This window comes from Juglans microcarpa x Juglans regia, chromosome 3D (assembly GCF_004785595.1).
Source record: "Juglans microcarpa x Juglans regia isolate MS1-56 chromosome 3D, Jm3101_v1.0, whole genome shotgun sequence".
Classification (NCBI taxonomy): Eukaryota; Viridiplantae; Streptophyta; class Magnoliopsida; order Fagales; family Juglandaceae; genus Juglans; species Juglans microcarpa x Juglans regia.
In genome coordinates, this window is record NC_054598.1 from 19,433,042 (window position 1) to 19,449,866 (window position 16,825).

Here is a 16,825-nt window from a genome sequence, read left to right on the forward strand (position 1 = left end):
TCAGCCCTAGCATAGTAGTCTTTTTAGCCATTTAAACAATGACATATGCATGCTCTTTACATTTGACACCTAACACTATTCGATCAGGAGACGGAATACTAAGGTGGTTGTAGAAAGTTTCTAAGGGGTGAAACAGCAACCATAGGAGACTTTTCAAGGACCTTAACATCCATAGAAGTTAGGCCATCACTGTCAACTTGATACCAAGTTCTTATTCATGAATAAAGGAATTTTTTTCTTTGAAAACACAAGTTAAAATCAAGGAAATCAGATCTGTCCATATCTACAAAAGCATGTATGAAAGGGATTTTATGTGTTAGCAAGAGTAAAAAGGTTTGATATTAATAGATACTAGGCTGCAAAATAAGTGGTGATATTGTGCAAGCTATGAAAACAAGGTAATTAGATATGATCATACCTTTATTTCTTCAAATGAAAATGCAATGTTTCTCTAAGATTATGCATGTATTATGATGTTATGTAGCCACCCTAAGTAGCCCTTTTAATGCATCCAATACCATTTGAAAAAAAGAAATGTTATAATTATATGACATGTTAGGTGTCTAGGAATAGCGTCCTGGAAACGTGAAAACTCTCTCCGTACGTAAGGAAAACTCTCTCATACATAAAACCCTAAGGAAGCCGCCGCCACCCTTGCCGGCGAATGACCTCTCACCGTCGTCATAGACAAAGCCGACCGGCCCCGACGACTTCCCTGAGGGCCGTCCGGCGTCGGTCCAGAGGAGAGAGAAAACAATACGAGGCGCAAAAACCCCAAGGAACCAGATCTGCCGCCACCCACCCTTCGCCGGCGAGACACACCGCACCTTCGGCACAGATAAAGCCGACGGACCTCGGCGACTTCGCTGAGGGCCGTCTGGCGTCAGTTCAACCTCCGGCGTCTTAGATTTGCCTCTCAGAGTACTCCGACGATCCTCCCGAAGGCTCCATTTGGTCGTGCCATCGACCCTGAAGGCTCCGGCAAGTGCTCCGACATCTTCTATGAGCATGATTTGCAGCTGGAAACAACTCTGCAGTGCTTGCAGTGAGCACGACCTGGAGTCCACAACTTCGCAGTGCTTCTCTGAGATGATGAATGGTTGTTGAAGAAGGGGAGTGGGTCAGTATGGGTTCTTCTATGGAGTTGGCCATAGAATCTAAATCCTGTACATTGGTAAAGGAGGGAAGCATGTTGGCCATTACTGAAAGGAGTCGAAGGGTGATATCTAAGTTGGTTCTGGATTCGACAACAGTGCAGTGGCTGGTCAAGGCCATAGAAGCATGTACTCAGGATAAGAAACAAGATTTTTTCTCCACTGTCCGGGAAGGTCGACGCAGTTTCACAGCGCATCGCTGCTCAAATGCTCGCGAACAGTATATGGCGGTGGAGAAGTATGGTGGTGGGGGGAGGAAGAATTTTATTTTCATTCCTGAAGAGGGGGGCAGTGGTTGGAGAAGGATGGGAGAGGTGCTGCGTCATTTTTCCTTCGGCAAGAGAGGGAGTGACGGCTTGGAAGGACAATGTGGTGTGGCAGGGAGGGAGAACATGGAGAAAGACCCAAGTACATCCTCTGTGGAGAGGCAATCCTATGCGGCAACTCTAAAGACGGGACATGCTTCGGGGGTTCAAAGTGTGGGGGGTCTTTCAATCACGCCTCAAGACCAACTTGTCGAGATGCACAATTCTCTAAAGGAGATGGAAACCCAACTTGTCGAGTTGAAGACAGTGATAACTTTCTTGTCTACGAAAATAGATCGGCTTTCAGCTGGAGGCAACAGGATGGTAAGAAACATGATAGGCCCGAATCCTTTAAACTTAGAAAAAGGAAAACGAAGATTGGATTCGGCACCTGTCCCTATAACCAAATCCAGGAGAGTATGGCAGGTCAAAAGGAAATCTGGGTTATTTGAAATGGGGTCTACATCGGGTATTGGCGTAGAGACATCAGTAATGGAATGTCATTCGCCTCGTGTAACACAAGATAGATTGATAGTCGGTATTATACCCTTGGTCCCTGAAGAAACTATGGCTCCCTCGTCAGAGTTGAAGGAAAAATGTGTACTGCCGAGGTCTGAAGGAGATGTAGGTTCCGCTATCACCCCAGAGGTAAAGGGACTTGTTGTCACCCCAGAATCTCCAATGGAGACTCCGATACCATTGGAGAGAACCAATGGAGTTACTGGAGAACCAATGGGTTTGACGTTGGTGCCTTGTGTAGAGGAATGTCTAGAGTCGGGAGTGCAGGTTGATGGGGATATTGTGGCTCCCCTAGTCTATCTTCCTCCAATAGCGGATTGGATTCTGCCGAAAGTTAACGAGATTCAGCAGTTCGTGGGAATTTCACATGGAGGATGTGAAGACCAATTTAACGAACTAATTACTACGATCGAGGCATGCCGCACACTTGAAACCAAATCAAGCTTCAAGAAAAGCAAGGAGTTACAGCGTCTCTTTTCGACAATCAACTACGACGCTAAGGGTGGTAGTTCAACTAGAGGGAAGTCTAAAGGGAGGGTATTGTGAATACGGGAATCAAGGTGTTGGGGTTGGTGTTCGGGTAGAGTTTTAGTTATACGGGAAACAAGGATTGGGGTCGGGTCTGATGTACTTTGGGTTGTTTTTTTATGGGCTTTTTGGGGAATTAGGGGCTTGTTGGGTCATTTTGGGCAAGGTGTTTTCTTGTATACATTCAGTGTACTTGGTTTCTCCTTTTGATATATACAATATTTTTACTTATCAAAAAAAAAAATTATATGACATGTTGAAAAAGCAAAGGCAAAGATAGAGAGGAAAGGAAAGGAAAGGAAAGGAAGCTAATGTGATTGTTTGGAATTTATACAAATGACTTAAATCGGTTTCTTGGCCTTATGATTGATGAACGGTGATATCAGAGATTAAGAAGAGGTAGAGGCAGCCATCTTGTATGGTCCACAGGGATTGGCACTGGAACACCCAAGTTATCAAGTGATATCCATATCTTAAAGGATGTTCCACCTGTGGCCACAAGAACGAAACCGTGATCCTTGAGATTAAACATGGCATAAGTGTGTGCTCGCCGCTTAAGAGATTAAAGGAAAAAGGTTGGTGATACATTTGAGTGTCTTCTTAAAATGTGTGAATGCTTCTTTAAAAAAAAAAAAAAACTTATTTCTGCCTTATTGGTGGTGTGATGTATCAATTTTATCAAGTATTCAACTCATTTAATTTTTATGTTTTAATGTCCCTGGTGAGGTTGGGGAAAAGGATGCAAGCCAAACTACAATGGAAACAATGTCCTAGCTAAAAAGTGTTCATCACATACTTCGAATATGATCCATGTTAGAAAACAACGACAGTTGAGATCTTTCCCTAAGTTTCAGGTCATGTGATTTTGCTAGCGAAGGCATTATTGAAAGAAAGAGATGCTGATTCGGTCAATTTGTATCCCATTCTTCATGCATAGTTTTAGAAATCAGTAAATGATAGTCTGAATCTTCTCAAGTGCTTAGTAACCAACAACACATCTGATGGGAAGGTTATATGAAAAGTTTGAACTAAACTACCCCCATCCCCTTCCTAGGTCTCCAGTGGTGAGAATCACCACTATAGTTAACTATACTACTGTATAGCTTGTACCTTCTACTCTAGACATGCTTCCAAACAAAGAAGCATTAAACAAGAAACTTAGATGCTTTATGAAGATGGGTGGAGTCCTTCATTTTTAATGTTTGAACGACTGTTCCACACATATCAGAAGCCTTGTCTTGTATTAATAGAAATGAAGGACACAATCTATTGTCCCAAGGTGAAGAATGACGAGGAACTTTCTTAGTTGATATTACCATAAGGTGGACATAGGCAAGATATCTTTGAGCACGAAATCCTTACTTTTTTATTCCTTTTTGTTGCTGACAAAGTGTCCAAGGTTTTTTAACAATCTAACTTATCCTCAGGCTTGTATTCCACAACCACCCTTCCCTGGGAAATTACTGAGATAAATCTGTGGGGCCGCCATCAAAAGCATTAAAGGTTGAACACACGCTTCTTGAGACATTAAACATCATCCTAGCAGTTCCTTTAGAAATCTTAAAACTAGAATATCTCTTTGTTTCCAAAATAGTACTTCCATTGCTGCAAACCCCAGTGAGATTACAAAGAAAAATGACATATTTTGAGTTATTTGGAGAAACCCAAGCTACCAAGAACTAGGAGGAGACCAGGTCAAGGCAGAAAAGGGCTGGCTCATAGGACTAGGATTTCCATTTGGGGGAGACAACCATTACTCAGTCTTGAAGGCAGGTTAGACCAAGGGCAATGTCAGGGTGGTGCATTACGGAGCTGCACCGCCCTTTGGAAGATATTGGAACAATGTATTGTTCTAAGAGCCAAAATACTGGTTTCGTGGAAATGATTTATCCAGTTTCCAATTACCTTAACGTGGCCACTTCTGCTTCCTTATCCTCATTCCGCTGAGGACAGATTTATCATCCCTCCACTTATGTCAGACCAAATAAGAAGGAATTTGGGCAGAAATTCGCAAGAAACAGTCATGGTATAGACAGATTTAGTATGTATTTACTTAAAAAAAATAAAAAAGATTACCCGGGAGACATTGACGAGGTGGCTGAAGTTGTCGACGATGTTGCCGATGTCGGTTTCGACTCTTTGTAGCAACGACTTCTGCTTCTGAGCTGCCGCTGCCGCTGCAGCCGCCGTGGGTCCGCTTCCAGCACCGACGGCAGCACTTCCCAAGCCGCCGCCGCCGCCGCCGCCGACTCCTTTATTCATCCTCTCTCGCAAAACATACAGCCGGGCCTAGTCCACTCCCCTCCCGAATAAAGTACGGATACAGAGATGGTGTCCAATTAAGTTATTAACGATGGAAAATGGTCCCAAAAAAAAAGGGTCAACCCGTAAATCGGATCGGACCAACGGTGGATTTGGTCCCATATCAAGTTGGGTTCATACGGTTACTGATTCTATTTTTTTAAAAAAGAAAACACTAGTCTGTCACTCCAATTTGACTATTCCTTTTGACTACTTGGCAAAAATTTTTTTTTTTACTTAGTAATTAAAGAAGTGTTTTTAAGTATATTGGTGTATTTTTTTATTTTTTAAAAATATTTAAATGTATTAAAAAATGTGAAAAAAAAAAGGAAAAAAAAAATTAATGCTAGGTGGTAAGCCCAGCGGTAAGAGTGGGGCGGCAGAGTAGCCCCACTCTTTTTTAAAATAGGCGGAAATCAGTCTGGTTTTGATTTTTCTCATATGTATATTTTTTAATTTTTTATATGATTTTTTGTATCATATATAATATGATCAAAATTATATATAAAATAATTTTATATTATAAGATAAATTACTAATTAATATAACATTAAAATTTAAAATTCTATATAAATAACTAATATATTATCATCATAGTTTATAGTATTAGTAGTTTATAATATATCAAAAAATCGGACCGGAATCGATAAAATCAAAAGTATCTATTTAGGGGTGTAACCGGTGCGATATCGGTTTTTCAAATCTCAAAACCGATATATATCGATTCGGTTCTAAAATATATCCAAAATAGAACCGAACCAGACTCGTTATACCACTACGTATAAGCTTAGATGCGCAATTTCTCTATGGCTTCGATTGGACAGTGAGATAAGATATATCACATATCTAAATAAAATAATTTATAAATAGTAATAAAATAATTTGAATTAAAATATTTATTGAAATTTTGAAAAATAAGAGAGAAAAGATTAAATAAAAATATTTTAAAATTAAAATAGGATAATGCTAGGGTGTCTATTAAATGTGTCCACCAAATGTCCATACTAATATAAATGATTTTTTTTCTTTATTTAAATATCCTTAACCTTTAAAAAAAATTATGTAAATTCACTAATAGTCAATCTCTTAACCAATAAGAAAAAATAAAAATATATGAGTAGGCACATTTTGTGGTTATACATGGTAGTTATACTATCATTTTCTATTAAAATATTGTTAGAATATAATTCTTAATATTATTTTTATTTTGAAATTTAAAAAAGTTAAATTATTTTTTATGTTTTATTTGAAAGTTTGAAAAAATTGTAATGATTTGGTAATGATTATATGAAAAAGTTGAAGATTTTGAATTGAAAAGTATTTGTAATGATTTGTGATGTTTAGATATTGAGATGAGATAAAATGAAATGAGATATGATGGGATGGGGGCTCTTGCTACTAGCTATGTTTGGATGTCAAGATCACCTCAACCCATCTCAAACAGATAGATCATTGATGACCATCACTTTTTCAACTTTTCATAAAAAGTTAAATACATCTCAATCTATTTCATACATTCAAATACATATCTCAATCATTTATATTTAAACACATCTAAATAAGACTTATAAAATATTATTATTTATAAATAAATTTAAATCATTTAAAATTACCTCATCATCTAAATAAGACTTATAAAGCCGGTTTGAGAGATGAATTGAGATCCTCACTATTATTCACTATTATTCACAAATTTTAACTCTCAAATTTCATTATTATTCATAAATCATCTCATCTCTCAATCCAAACAGGTTATCTTAAAAACCACGAAATTATACCCCATGAGTTTTTTCATGTAACATTTCACTTTCCTGATGCCGCTTCCCAGCGAAAGGTAACTTCATTTGGCTTAGATTTACTTTTCTAATTAAAAGAAATATTTTTTTCATGTATATCATGAAATAAACAAAGGAATGCATTTTTTTTAGTCAGGTTAACATAAAGTAAATAAAAGACTGATTCTTTTTTTTAAAGAAAAAAAAAACTAATGTTGAATTAGGGGTGGGCAGCGGGGCCCCGCCCCGCTTCCGCACCGCCCCCGCCTCTTGCAGAACAGGTAGCACCCCTATGTTGAATGCATGCCTCCCATTAGCTAAGTTCATAACTATTGGGATAGAATTGACTTGATCCAGCTTGTCACTAAAAATAAGAAAAGAGATAAAGCAAAGTTTTGAATTTCGTCATGTACTGGCCAGTACAGCTGAAATATACTGTTTCTGTGGCGTAACAGGTACAGAGAAGGGTATAGTTTCGTACCGATCAGAATTTCGGCCCGTACTATCTGATATTTCAGCCTTTACTTTAACTTATTCATCTATAGACTATTCCAAAACGATACTGGTACTAAAATATCTTGTTTAATGCCTCGACCGAAACGGTCACCAATACGGTATTCAAAATATTGAGATAAATAAAGTTAAAATTTTAACTTAGGGATGAAACTAAGAAGAAATAAGACAAGTTGACTTAGGCTTCGTTTGGATGTTTAGATGAGTTGTGAATAGTAGTATTTTGTGGATCCCATTGACATTGGTTTAACTTTTTTAGGTTTAGATAAGTTTAACTTTTTGGATTGAAATGTATAAAATAGATTGAGATGAGTTTAACTTTTTTATGAAAAATTAAAAAAGTAGTGGATCCCATCAATTATTTGTTTGAGATGAGTTGAGTTGGGTTCATCTTCCAAACACAGCCTTAGACTCCTAAAAGGAAAGAGACTCAGACTCAAGTTCATAAGGCAAGTTAACTCGCTCCAAGGAAATAGATCTATGTATAAGGAGGAGATCTCGATGAGATCTCCACAAATCTACAGAAGCTTCATACGTACAAACTCCGCAACACACAACGACTCAAAAGGATCTTCTCTCAAGGGAGACATTGTCTTCAACCTCTAGAAAAATTTCTCCATTGTATTGAGAGATTTGTAAAGCCATAAAAGATTGTAAAATCACTCATTATAGTACTAGTAAATTCTGCCTCCAAATACCTCGTGGACGTAGGCATTACATCAAATAGCGTAAATCTTTGTGTCTCTCTCTGTTTATTCTTATTTGCTTATTTATTATTTATTTTAAGGATGAATGTGAAATGCATTGTATCAAAACCCGAATCATCATCGTGGGCTAGAAATAATTATTTCCTCCAATCCGGTCTGTCGTGTAAATTTATGCATTAACAGTTGTCGATGTCTATAGGATCAACTAATTCTCTATACCGGAATTAGGAGAAGGATATTCTCCGACTCATGGGATCATCTACAAAAGTTCAGATAAGTTTTTCCACTTTTTACCTTTTATTTTTTATTTTACTAACACCTGCAAAAAAAGAAGGAAAAGACTACATGAGCATATGCGAGATGCATGGTTTGTATTGTGCCATAGGACACAAGCTGAGCATGTGGGGTGTGAACTGTGCACGTGACACGCATTGTGCGTGTAAGGCAGCCACTATGAGTGCCATGCATAATGGGCATGACGGGTACACACCACTGTGCACCTAGTGGCCTTAACCCGCAGGCACGAGGGTGTAATGTTCATCCTTGTGGTGGGACTTTTGAAAATAGTTTTTTTTTTTTTTTTTAAATGACGGGAATTACTAACCCTTTTAAAACTTTTTCCTTTTTTTCCCAAGATATAAAAGACTCTAAGTTTAAAACTAAAATCTACTATATAAATATAAGAGAGAGTTATGTAGTGGAAATCATTAAGTTAAACTTAAAAGTCCTTTTACAAAACTTTCATACATTACATAAAACCGCCTAGGCTTCTGTCATACTTTCCTTGGGCCATGTCTGTCATGATGCTTCGTCCTCATTTTATCCTTTAGAGGGGGAGAGACATACATAAAAACAAAGTGAGTTGAATACTCAGTAAGTATTACTTCATATTGTAAAACTATACTAACATAGATTTTCAGTCATGCATTCACATTCATCTACATACTTTACGTAAAACATTCATTTCATTTGAAAACATTACAGGGTGGGGTTTTTCTTTGAAAACGTTTTCATTTCTAAAAACGTTTGACACCTTGTACGTCCTTCATAAAGAGCTAAATGATTACACAATATTCGACTTAGTTCTTTTCACTTTTCCTTTAGCCGGTACACACTATTACGCCCCGTGTGGGATTAGCGGTCTTTTGGATCAGTATTCTACCCTTGGCGACAGGTTGGAAATCCCTTTCAGTCAGGGGGTAGCACTGGGTGCACTACCAGTACTACTTACCCGATATTGCAATTTGTCCAGTCTTTTGGTACCATCATTTATTCAGTCATGGTCATTAAGTATTTTCATATATTAAAATATTCATCAATTTCAGTCCAGTCTATGATGCCCCCAGATTTCGCTTGGAATCGAACGGATATCTGAAGCACCGGGACATACAACACAAGGTTACCTGCTCCCGTTCATAACAGATAAAGATGCAATGTTTCTAACATGCATCTAGCAATATATAATATTCTCAACGGATAATTTTTTTTCTTAAACAACAATATGCATCAAACTAAAGATATCCCAAATATTTAAAACATAATCCATAAACATTAAAATGGTAGACCTTTTTGATTACATCATGAGTCCAAAAGGTCTGTAATCATAAGAGTACCGGAGACCGAGCTCCTTAAGTACAAGTAGGAACTAAAGCAACTAACAGACTAATCCATTGAGTAGCTCACACAACTCAGTTAAGGGTGCCATAATACTAATGATAAATGGGAGTACTAAGGCTATGACCTCCACATCATGTTGTCAATGTTTAATCAATCGTCTCTAGTCGATCATCTCTGAAGCGCCTCCTGATTCTAGTACACGATCTACCATTCTGGGGGAATAGTAGTTGAGACTACCACAGTGAGATTTAATTACAAATCTCAGCAAATTAACAGATAACTTATCATACAGTTTACAAATGCAGGCATGGCAGTAAAGACCTGAATCCATAATCATAATCATAATCATAAATAAGCATGACGTAACCCGACATATAACATGGTATGAACTGACATGACTTGAACTTGAGCATAGACTGAGCTGAAACTAAACTTGGCATGACATGAACTTAACGTGAACTGATTTCGACATAAACTTAAACATGAACGTGAACATAAACTGAACTTGCACTGAAACTGAATATGAACTTAACGTGAATTGAAACCTAAACTGAGCGTGAACATAAAGCATCAGCTGAACATGTACTTGAAACATGAACTGAATGTATAACATGATATTTTATACTCAAAATGACAATTGAAGTATAAATGAAACATTTATCAATAATTTATAAATAATCTATCAATGTGTAAGTTAGATGCCAACTTACAAACTTCTAGAAAAATTGTCATAGCGGCTGAAAATAAGTACGTGCTAAGTTAGGATTAATACTTCTATGGTTGAGGTTCAAAATTGAAGGTTTTTAAAATAAATATTTACAAAAATACCCCTAGACCCTAAAAAATTGCTATTAAGGCCCTAAATTTTCATTAATTGTAAACGAACTCCAAATTTAACCAAAATTTATGAACGTTATATTTTTGGCATTCTAAAATCATCTATTCAGTTTGATTTTAAAAAATCAAAGTGAAACTTGCTCAAACAATCACAACCCAATGCACTCTAGTTGATGCCTAAGTGTGTTTTCAACTATTGATTCCTATAAATACATGCATATGAGATTTTCTTTATCACAAATTATCACTAACATATGTAATGACATAATAAAGGCTAATCCTTGAATAATCAAGTTCATCCCAACACTTAATCAAGGCTAAGATATCCTAAATCTCCAATTTATTCAAAACCGATTCATACTTGACGATCAAAATAAGATAGATTTAAAACCTATCATGGCATAATTTTAATCACAAATCAAACCTTTCATAATCATTCTAAAACAGTAATAAATCATTTCAAATCATGCATAAAACATTTCATAACTAAATTTTCAATTAAAATCATTTAATCATTAAAATCACCCTTTAATGACCCGATTTTGAACTAAGCATGATAACCTTATCAAAACTCAACCAAATTTCATACCAATACTTGAAAACAAAGCTTGACATGATAACTAAGATCAAGAGTAAGAAAACTTACGAATTGTGTAGTCTTCCAAGCACTCAAGACAACCTTGCTCAAGAACACTCAAGAACTTACCAAAGCTCACTCGATTTCACTCTTTTGATCTCTTAGGGAGAGAAGTGTTCTCAAGACTCAAGAGGAAGCTTGAAGCTGAGGTGTGGAGGAAATGAGAAAGTGAGGGAGGTATTTATAGGGTTTAAGGGGGGAGGAGATGTTGGCTTGGATGCTTGGTGATTGGGTGAAGTAGGCGATGCACTAGTCAGGAAATTTTACAGCTTGCTTTCCAGGGCTTATGTCACATAGTGCAGGGGAAATAATGGCTTGAAACCACCATGATTTCCTCTTCATTGTAGCTACATTGGTCCTGTAGAGGTTTCCAGGACTTGGGGCATGATTTAGATGACAAAAAGTCACTCAAAACCACCCTTGCAAACCGGCCGGTTCAGGTGGTTTTATTTGGCAGATTCTTGACTTCGATTTTGGAGGGTTTTGAGTGGGAAAAACTGAGTTAATTTCTTCATGATGGTCATGAGACCTCTTGGGGATTGGGTGGTGAAGGAGGTGGCATAGGGTGGTGGCTCAACCAGGACAGATGGTTGGTTAAATTCCAACCCAACCGGTTCCCACTCAAACTAGACTAAGGTGCAATCAGTTTGGTCAATTGAATTGGCTTGTGTAACCAATTTTGTCCAAGGCTCAAACTAGGTTTTAAGGAGTCTCATGAGGTGTTTAAGGATCATATTGCCCATGAGGTCAAGCCACAAAAACATTAGGCCTAAGGGCAAAACAGTCCAAGTATTCAATGGACAGTACACATAGCCGATTGATGCAAAGTTTGGGGTTTGATATGTTATTTTCCTTAATGATGTGTGGGGATGTTTAGCTAGGGTATTAGTAAGGTATAATTATGATGAAATCAAATAATCAATTAAAAAAAATTCAAATTAGAAGGTTAAGAAAAGATTAAACAAAATTAAGTTCCAAAGCATGGCTTAAAGTTCACTAACTTCAAGTATGATGGTTAATGGTCTTAGCCAACTTTCAAAACTTAATTTTGGTACTTAGGGTATGATTTGGGCTTAAGGAAACCAATGGTATGGTGTATTGGCTTTCAAGTTGAATAGTGAAATAAATTCAGACATGGCTTTGGGCCTTGCAGGTTTAAAAGGGCCAAGCGTGTGGGTTCATGACTTATGGGCTCTTGGGCTTGAATGAGAGAGGCCTCATTTCCAGATTCTTAAGGTTGAAAATAAACTTCAAAATCCATTCAGATGAGTTTGAAAAGGTTTGACTTGGCCTAATTGGGCCATGAGTCTATTCTACACCAAGTTTGGCCCAAAGGCTTTATACCTTCCTTAAGTTTGGACTAAGGCTAGCTACCAAGTCTTGAATTCCCTATGGACTTGGTTTCAAGGCTTCTTGGGCTAGGCCCATGAATGCTCTAAGGTCCTAAAAGTCATACTAAATTCACTAATGGGCTTGCTTCTCTAATACTTAACTTAATGGTACTAAGTGCCAAGATTAAGACTAACCTCACTATCAATCTTAATGTAAGTAATAACCCAAAATTAAAAGTCTAATCTAGAATGCTTAAGGGTTAATCTAATAGTTAATTAAGCGGGGTGTTACATCTTGTCTCGTGGGATTACCATAATAGAGTAATCTTGTCTATTAAATGTGATAATTAAAAGTGAAATGTGGGTGCTATACAGGTCTCCTTGAGCCATGTGTCTCTACTGATTACAGCATCACAACACATGTATTTGCACCAGCTATGAGTGCGGAAAGATACATGTCAGTTCACAAGTATATGCACTTGTTGTGGGCACACGTATTGTACGTGTTAGTTCACAGGTATCTGCACCTACTATGAACACATACTGTACATATCTCGTGTCAGGTATATGCACCAGCACTAATATGTATAAAAATGAAATTGAAATGTGGATGGCACCATCGGCGTTAGTGCCTACTGCACTCTAGTGACCAGGTAATTTGGCCACATTCGCAACTTGTTGACCTTACTTAGTCAACCTAGGGAATTTCACACTAATTTAAACACTTCAATGTGAACAAGGGAGTTCCACTAGAATATTACCTCATCCTAGAACTTAAGGTCGTGATAGATGTAAACAGACTTGACATGACATGAAACGTTGTTCCCAAGATACACAAATTGTACTCGAAACGAAACGTGACATGAAATGAAATGACCGAAGCCCTGAAGTAACATAACATGACATAAACATAAGATTAAAGACATGGCGTACAATGAGACATAAAACATTTCTTAGCATGTAACAAACAACATTTCATGGCAAAACATAACATGTAATGTACAACATTTTGTAACGTGGCATAACATGTAACATACAACATTTCATAACATGGCATAACATGTAACGTACAATATTTTATGACATGACATACGTATAACAGATAGCATTACGTAACATGATATATTTGTAATAGATAGAAATACGTGACAGAATAAATTATGTAACAAATAATCATGAAGTGACATGGCATAGTATGACATATATGATAACATACATACATAGACTATAGTTCCATTACCCATCATATATACATAGTAATCTGATAGTAAGTTAAGAGTTAACTTACTATGATTGTTGCGTTTTATGAGGTAAAGTAGGAAAACGAGAAACTGTAAGTAGGAGTTCTAAATGTTAGAAACTTAATCACTAACAAATAGAAACATGAAGAAATGCTAACTTAGAGTAAAATGATTATTTTACCCTTACATGTGGAAAAATGACAATTTTACTCCTGACTTATGGATTTCACATCCTAACTCCAAAAATACCAAAATTTACATTCTCCATGTAAATTTTGTCATAGACTCAAATATCAATTTCGAAAAATTTAAAACCCAACACAACTATAAGAAACATGCTAGGGCCGAAACTTTCAAAGGCTAATTCTCTTTGATTTTTGTTGCAATTTTATCCAATTCCAAAACTCATGATCAAACCGAAATATTGCACAATGATCCTCATATCCTTTGTTTAAAAACATACTTAAAACATCCAACAAAATTATATTTCACATAATCACAAAACTCTTTACTAAAATTGTCCAAACCTTTTAATTGAAATACAACTCTTGAATCTCAAGGTTCGACCAATTTCAAAAACATTTCTGAGAACTCCAAAAATCCAAACTTTCTTCTAACATGCTCATAAAAAAAACCTAATAATTAATATTGAATCAACACATAAAAGTCACCACAAATTACAAAACATCGCTTGAAGTACTTGGCTTCATACTTAGTCCAAAAATAGAATTTCTTTCTCAACTAGATTTGATCAAACACTTAATGTAAGGCATTCTATGGTGAGGTCTTCAAACCAAAACATTACATAGTTTAAAAATATGTCATAAAGTAGACCCAAGCATTAAATTTAAAATCACATGGTTAAAAATAACTCAAGACATGGATCTAACTAAAAACATCAAACATTTGACCCAACTATATAATCTCTTTCATAAAAATTCACATCTTTGAAACCGAAGTCAAAAAGCATCAAACTAACATCCTAATGTGTAGATAAAAGGTTTAGTACGTTCATCAAATAAAATTATCAAAGCCATTGAATGAGAGGGGTCTCATTTCCAAATTTTTAGGGTTGAAAAAAAACCTCCAGATCCATTAAGATGGACTTGAAAATGTTTGACTTAGCCTAATTGGGCCATGGGTCTATTCTACACCAAGTTTGGCCCAAAGGCCTTATTCCTTCCTTAAGCTTGGGCCAAGGCTAGCTACCAAGTCTTGAATTCCCTTTAGGCTTGTTTTCAAGGCTTCTTGGGCTAGACCCATGAATGCTCTAAAGTCCTAAAAGCCACACTAAATTCACTAATAGACTTGTTTTTCTAATCCTTAGCTTAATGGTACTAAGTGTCGAGATTAAGGCTAACCTCACTATCAACCTTAATGTAAGTAATAACCCAAAATTAAAAGCCTAATCTAGAATGCTTAAGGGCTAATCTAATGGTTAATTAAGCGGGGTGTTACATCCTCCCCCCTTAAAACAAGATTTTGTCCTCGAAATCGGGGCCAAAACAAAAAATACAATACGCAAAAGTTAAGTGTGACTCACTAATCGTGCTACTACCCAGGGCTTGATGGGGCCCTCTCGTTGCCATCCTCTGATGTCTCATCTTGGCTGTTATAAAAGTACTCATCCTCATCTAATTCGTAAAAGGTGTTAACTCTCTCTTCGTGGCATCTTCACTGCCTATACTCCTCGCCCTCAAGCCAAGAGTCTCATTCCTCACGAAAACGAACGTGACTCGGGGAAGAGTCAGAAGTATGAAATGTGTTGAGGGGAGTGGGGTTAGGAAGTAGCGGCTCTTGCTCGAACTAACGCTGCTCTGCTACTGGCTCGACTCAGGCTGATCTAGTGCAACTGAGAAAGTCGATCTCATATGGCGTCTAAGCCAACTGGCCCTAGTCTCTCCCATCCAGCAGACGGGGGGTCATAAGGTTGACGCTCCTTATGCCATTGTGCTTTCCTCAGATGGAAATGACCTCTCCCCTCATGGTCGAGGATGTGAGTCCTATGGTACTCCAGCCTCTCCTACTGGGCCCAAAATACGTCAGCCATACGGTCTAATCGTCTCCGTCGCTGCTTAGCTCCCGGCCTTCAAAGTCGACTGCAAGTCATATACGTTTGATGGATGGTCCTACCATTTCTGGCCATGGCGTAACCGAAAATGACGAGAAATGATGCGGATCATACGGGTGAAATGACAACATATGCTATGCATGAATGGATGAATTCGAATGCCATGGTGCAATGCCAGACAAAATCGTACGCCAAACAGATAGGGGTATTTGCTTCTCATGTCAACTTCTTTTTCCCGTGTGGATTCCTCAACATCATGATTCTGCCACAAAACCTTAACCAAAGGAATTTTACGATTTCGCAGTTCCTTATCCTTCCAATCAGTGATCTGAATGTTAGGTTGGGTTGGAGCGAAATATCCCTTGTGTCTATAACGGTTGATAACTGCTTTCCAAAACTCTTTTTAAAGGAAGATACATGGAACACATTGTGGATTCCTTGGAATTCAGCCGGAAGATCCAGTCTATAAGCGACTGCCCCTACTTTCTCCAGAATCTCATATGGTCCCACGTATCTTGGACTTAACTTCCATTTTTTTCCAAATCGAGAGACTCCTTTCATGGGCGATACTTTGAGATAAACCCAGTTGCCAACTTTGAACTCGAGGGTCCTTCTTCGATGTTCGCCATAGTTCTTCTGCCTATCTTGGGCAACCTTCATCCTTTCCCTTATTTGACGGATTTGATCCTTCATCTCTTGAAAAATTTTCACACCATAAATCTTGAATTCTTCTACTTCATCCTAGTATAAGGGAGATCTGCATTTCCTTTCGTATAACGCCTCATAGGGTGCCATCTGAATGGTGCCCTGGAAACTATTATTGTAGGCAAACTCTATTAATGGCAAGAGCTTCTCCCAATCATCATTTTCTTGCAAAACACAAGCTCTTAACATGTCCTCTAGGGCCGGAATTGTCTAGACCGTGTTGAAGGCTTTGCCAAAAACGAGAAGTAAAACATGTATCCCTATTAGATACAATCGTTTTTGGTACTCCATGTAGTCGCACTATTTCGGATACAAATAGCCGAGTTAACTTCACCATGGGATTGGTATTTGTCATTGTCAAAAAGTGAGCACTTTTCGTTAAGTGATCAATCACGACCCAAATATAGTTATTTCCCTTTGAAGTTCTTGGTAATTCAATCATAAAATCCATGGATATGTCCTCCCATTTCCATTATGGGATTGGAAGTAGCTGTAAATCTCCAGCGGGTCTTTGATGCTATGCCTTGACTGTTCTACAAATCGAGCATCTATTAACATACTCTGCTACATCCTTCTTTAATCCT

General features: G+C 37.4%; 1 protein-coding gene and 2 long non-coding RNA genes across 3 annotated transcripts in view; 1 reads left to right on the forward strand and 2 right to left on the reverse strand.

Moving 5' to 3' along the window:
- Positions 1–899, reverse strand: part of LOC121255869 — a 1,679-nt gene extending 780 nt beyond the window's left edge. The window contains exon 1 of the long non-coding RNA XR_005938871.1: positions 626–899. This is a non-coding gene — a long non-coding RNA (uncharacterized LOC121255869). The remainder of the gene's footprint in view (positions 1–625) is intronic.
- Positions 1–2,752, forward strand: part of LOC121255868 — a 26,047-nt gene extending 23,295 nt beyond the window's left edge. The window contains exon 3 of the long non-coding RNA XR_005938870.1: positions 2,571–2,752. This is a non-coding gene — a long non-coding RNA (uncharacterized LOC121255868). The remainder of the gene's footprint in view (positions 1–2,570) is intronic.
- The window catches only part of LOC121255867 (mediator of RNA polymerase II transcription subunit 22b-like), a 15,044-nt gene extending 10,176 nt beyond the window's left edge, over positions 1–4,868 (reverse strand). The window contains exon 1 of the mRNA XM_041156408.1: positions 4,583–4,868. Coding sequence (XP_041012342.1) covers positions 4,583–4,768 — 186 coding nt within the window. The 5' untranslated portion in view covers positions 4,769–4,868. The remainder of the gene's footprint in view (positions 1–4,582) is intronic.
- Positions 4,869–16,825: the final 11,957 nt, after the last annotated feature.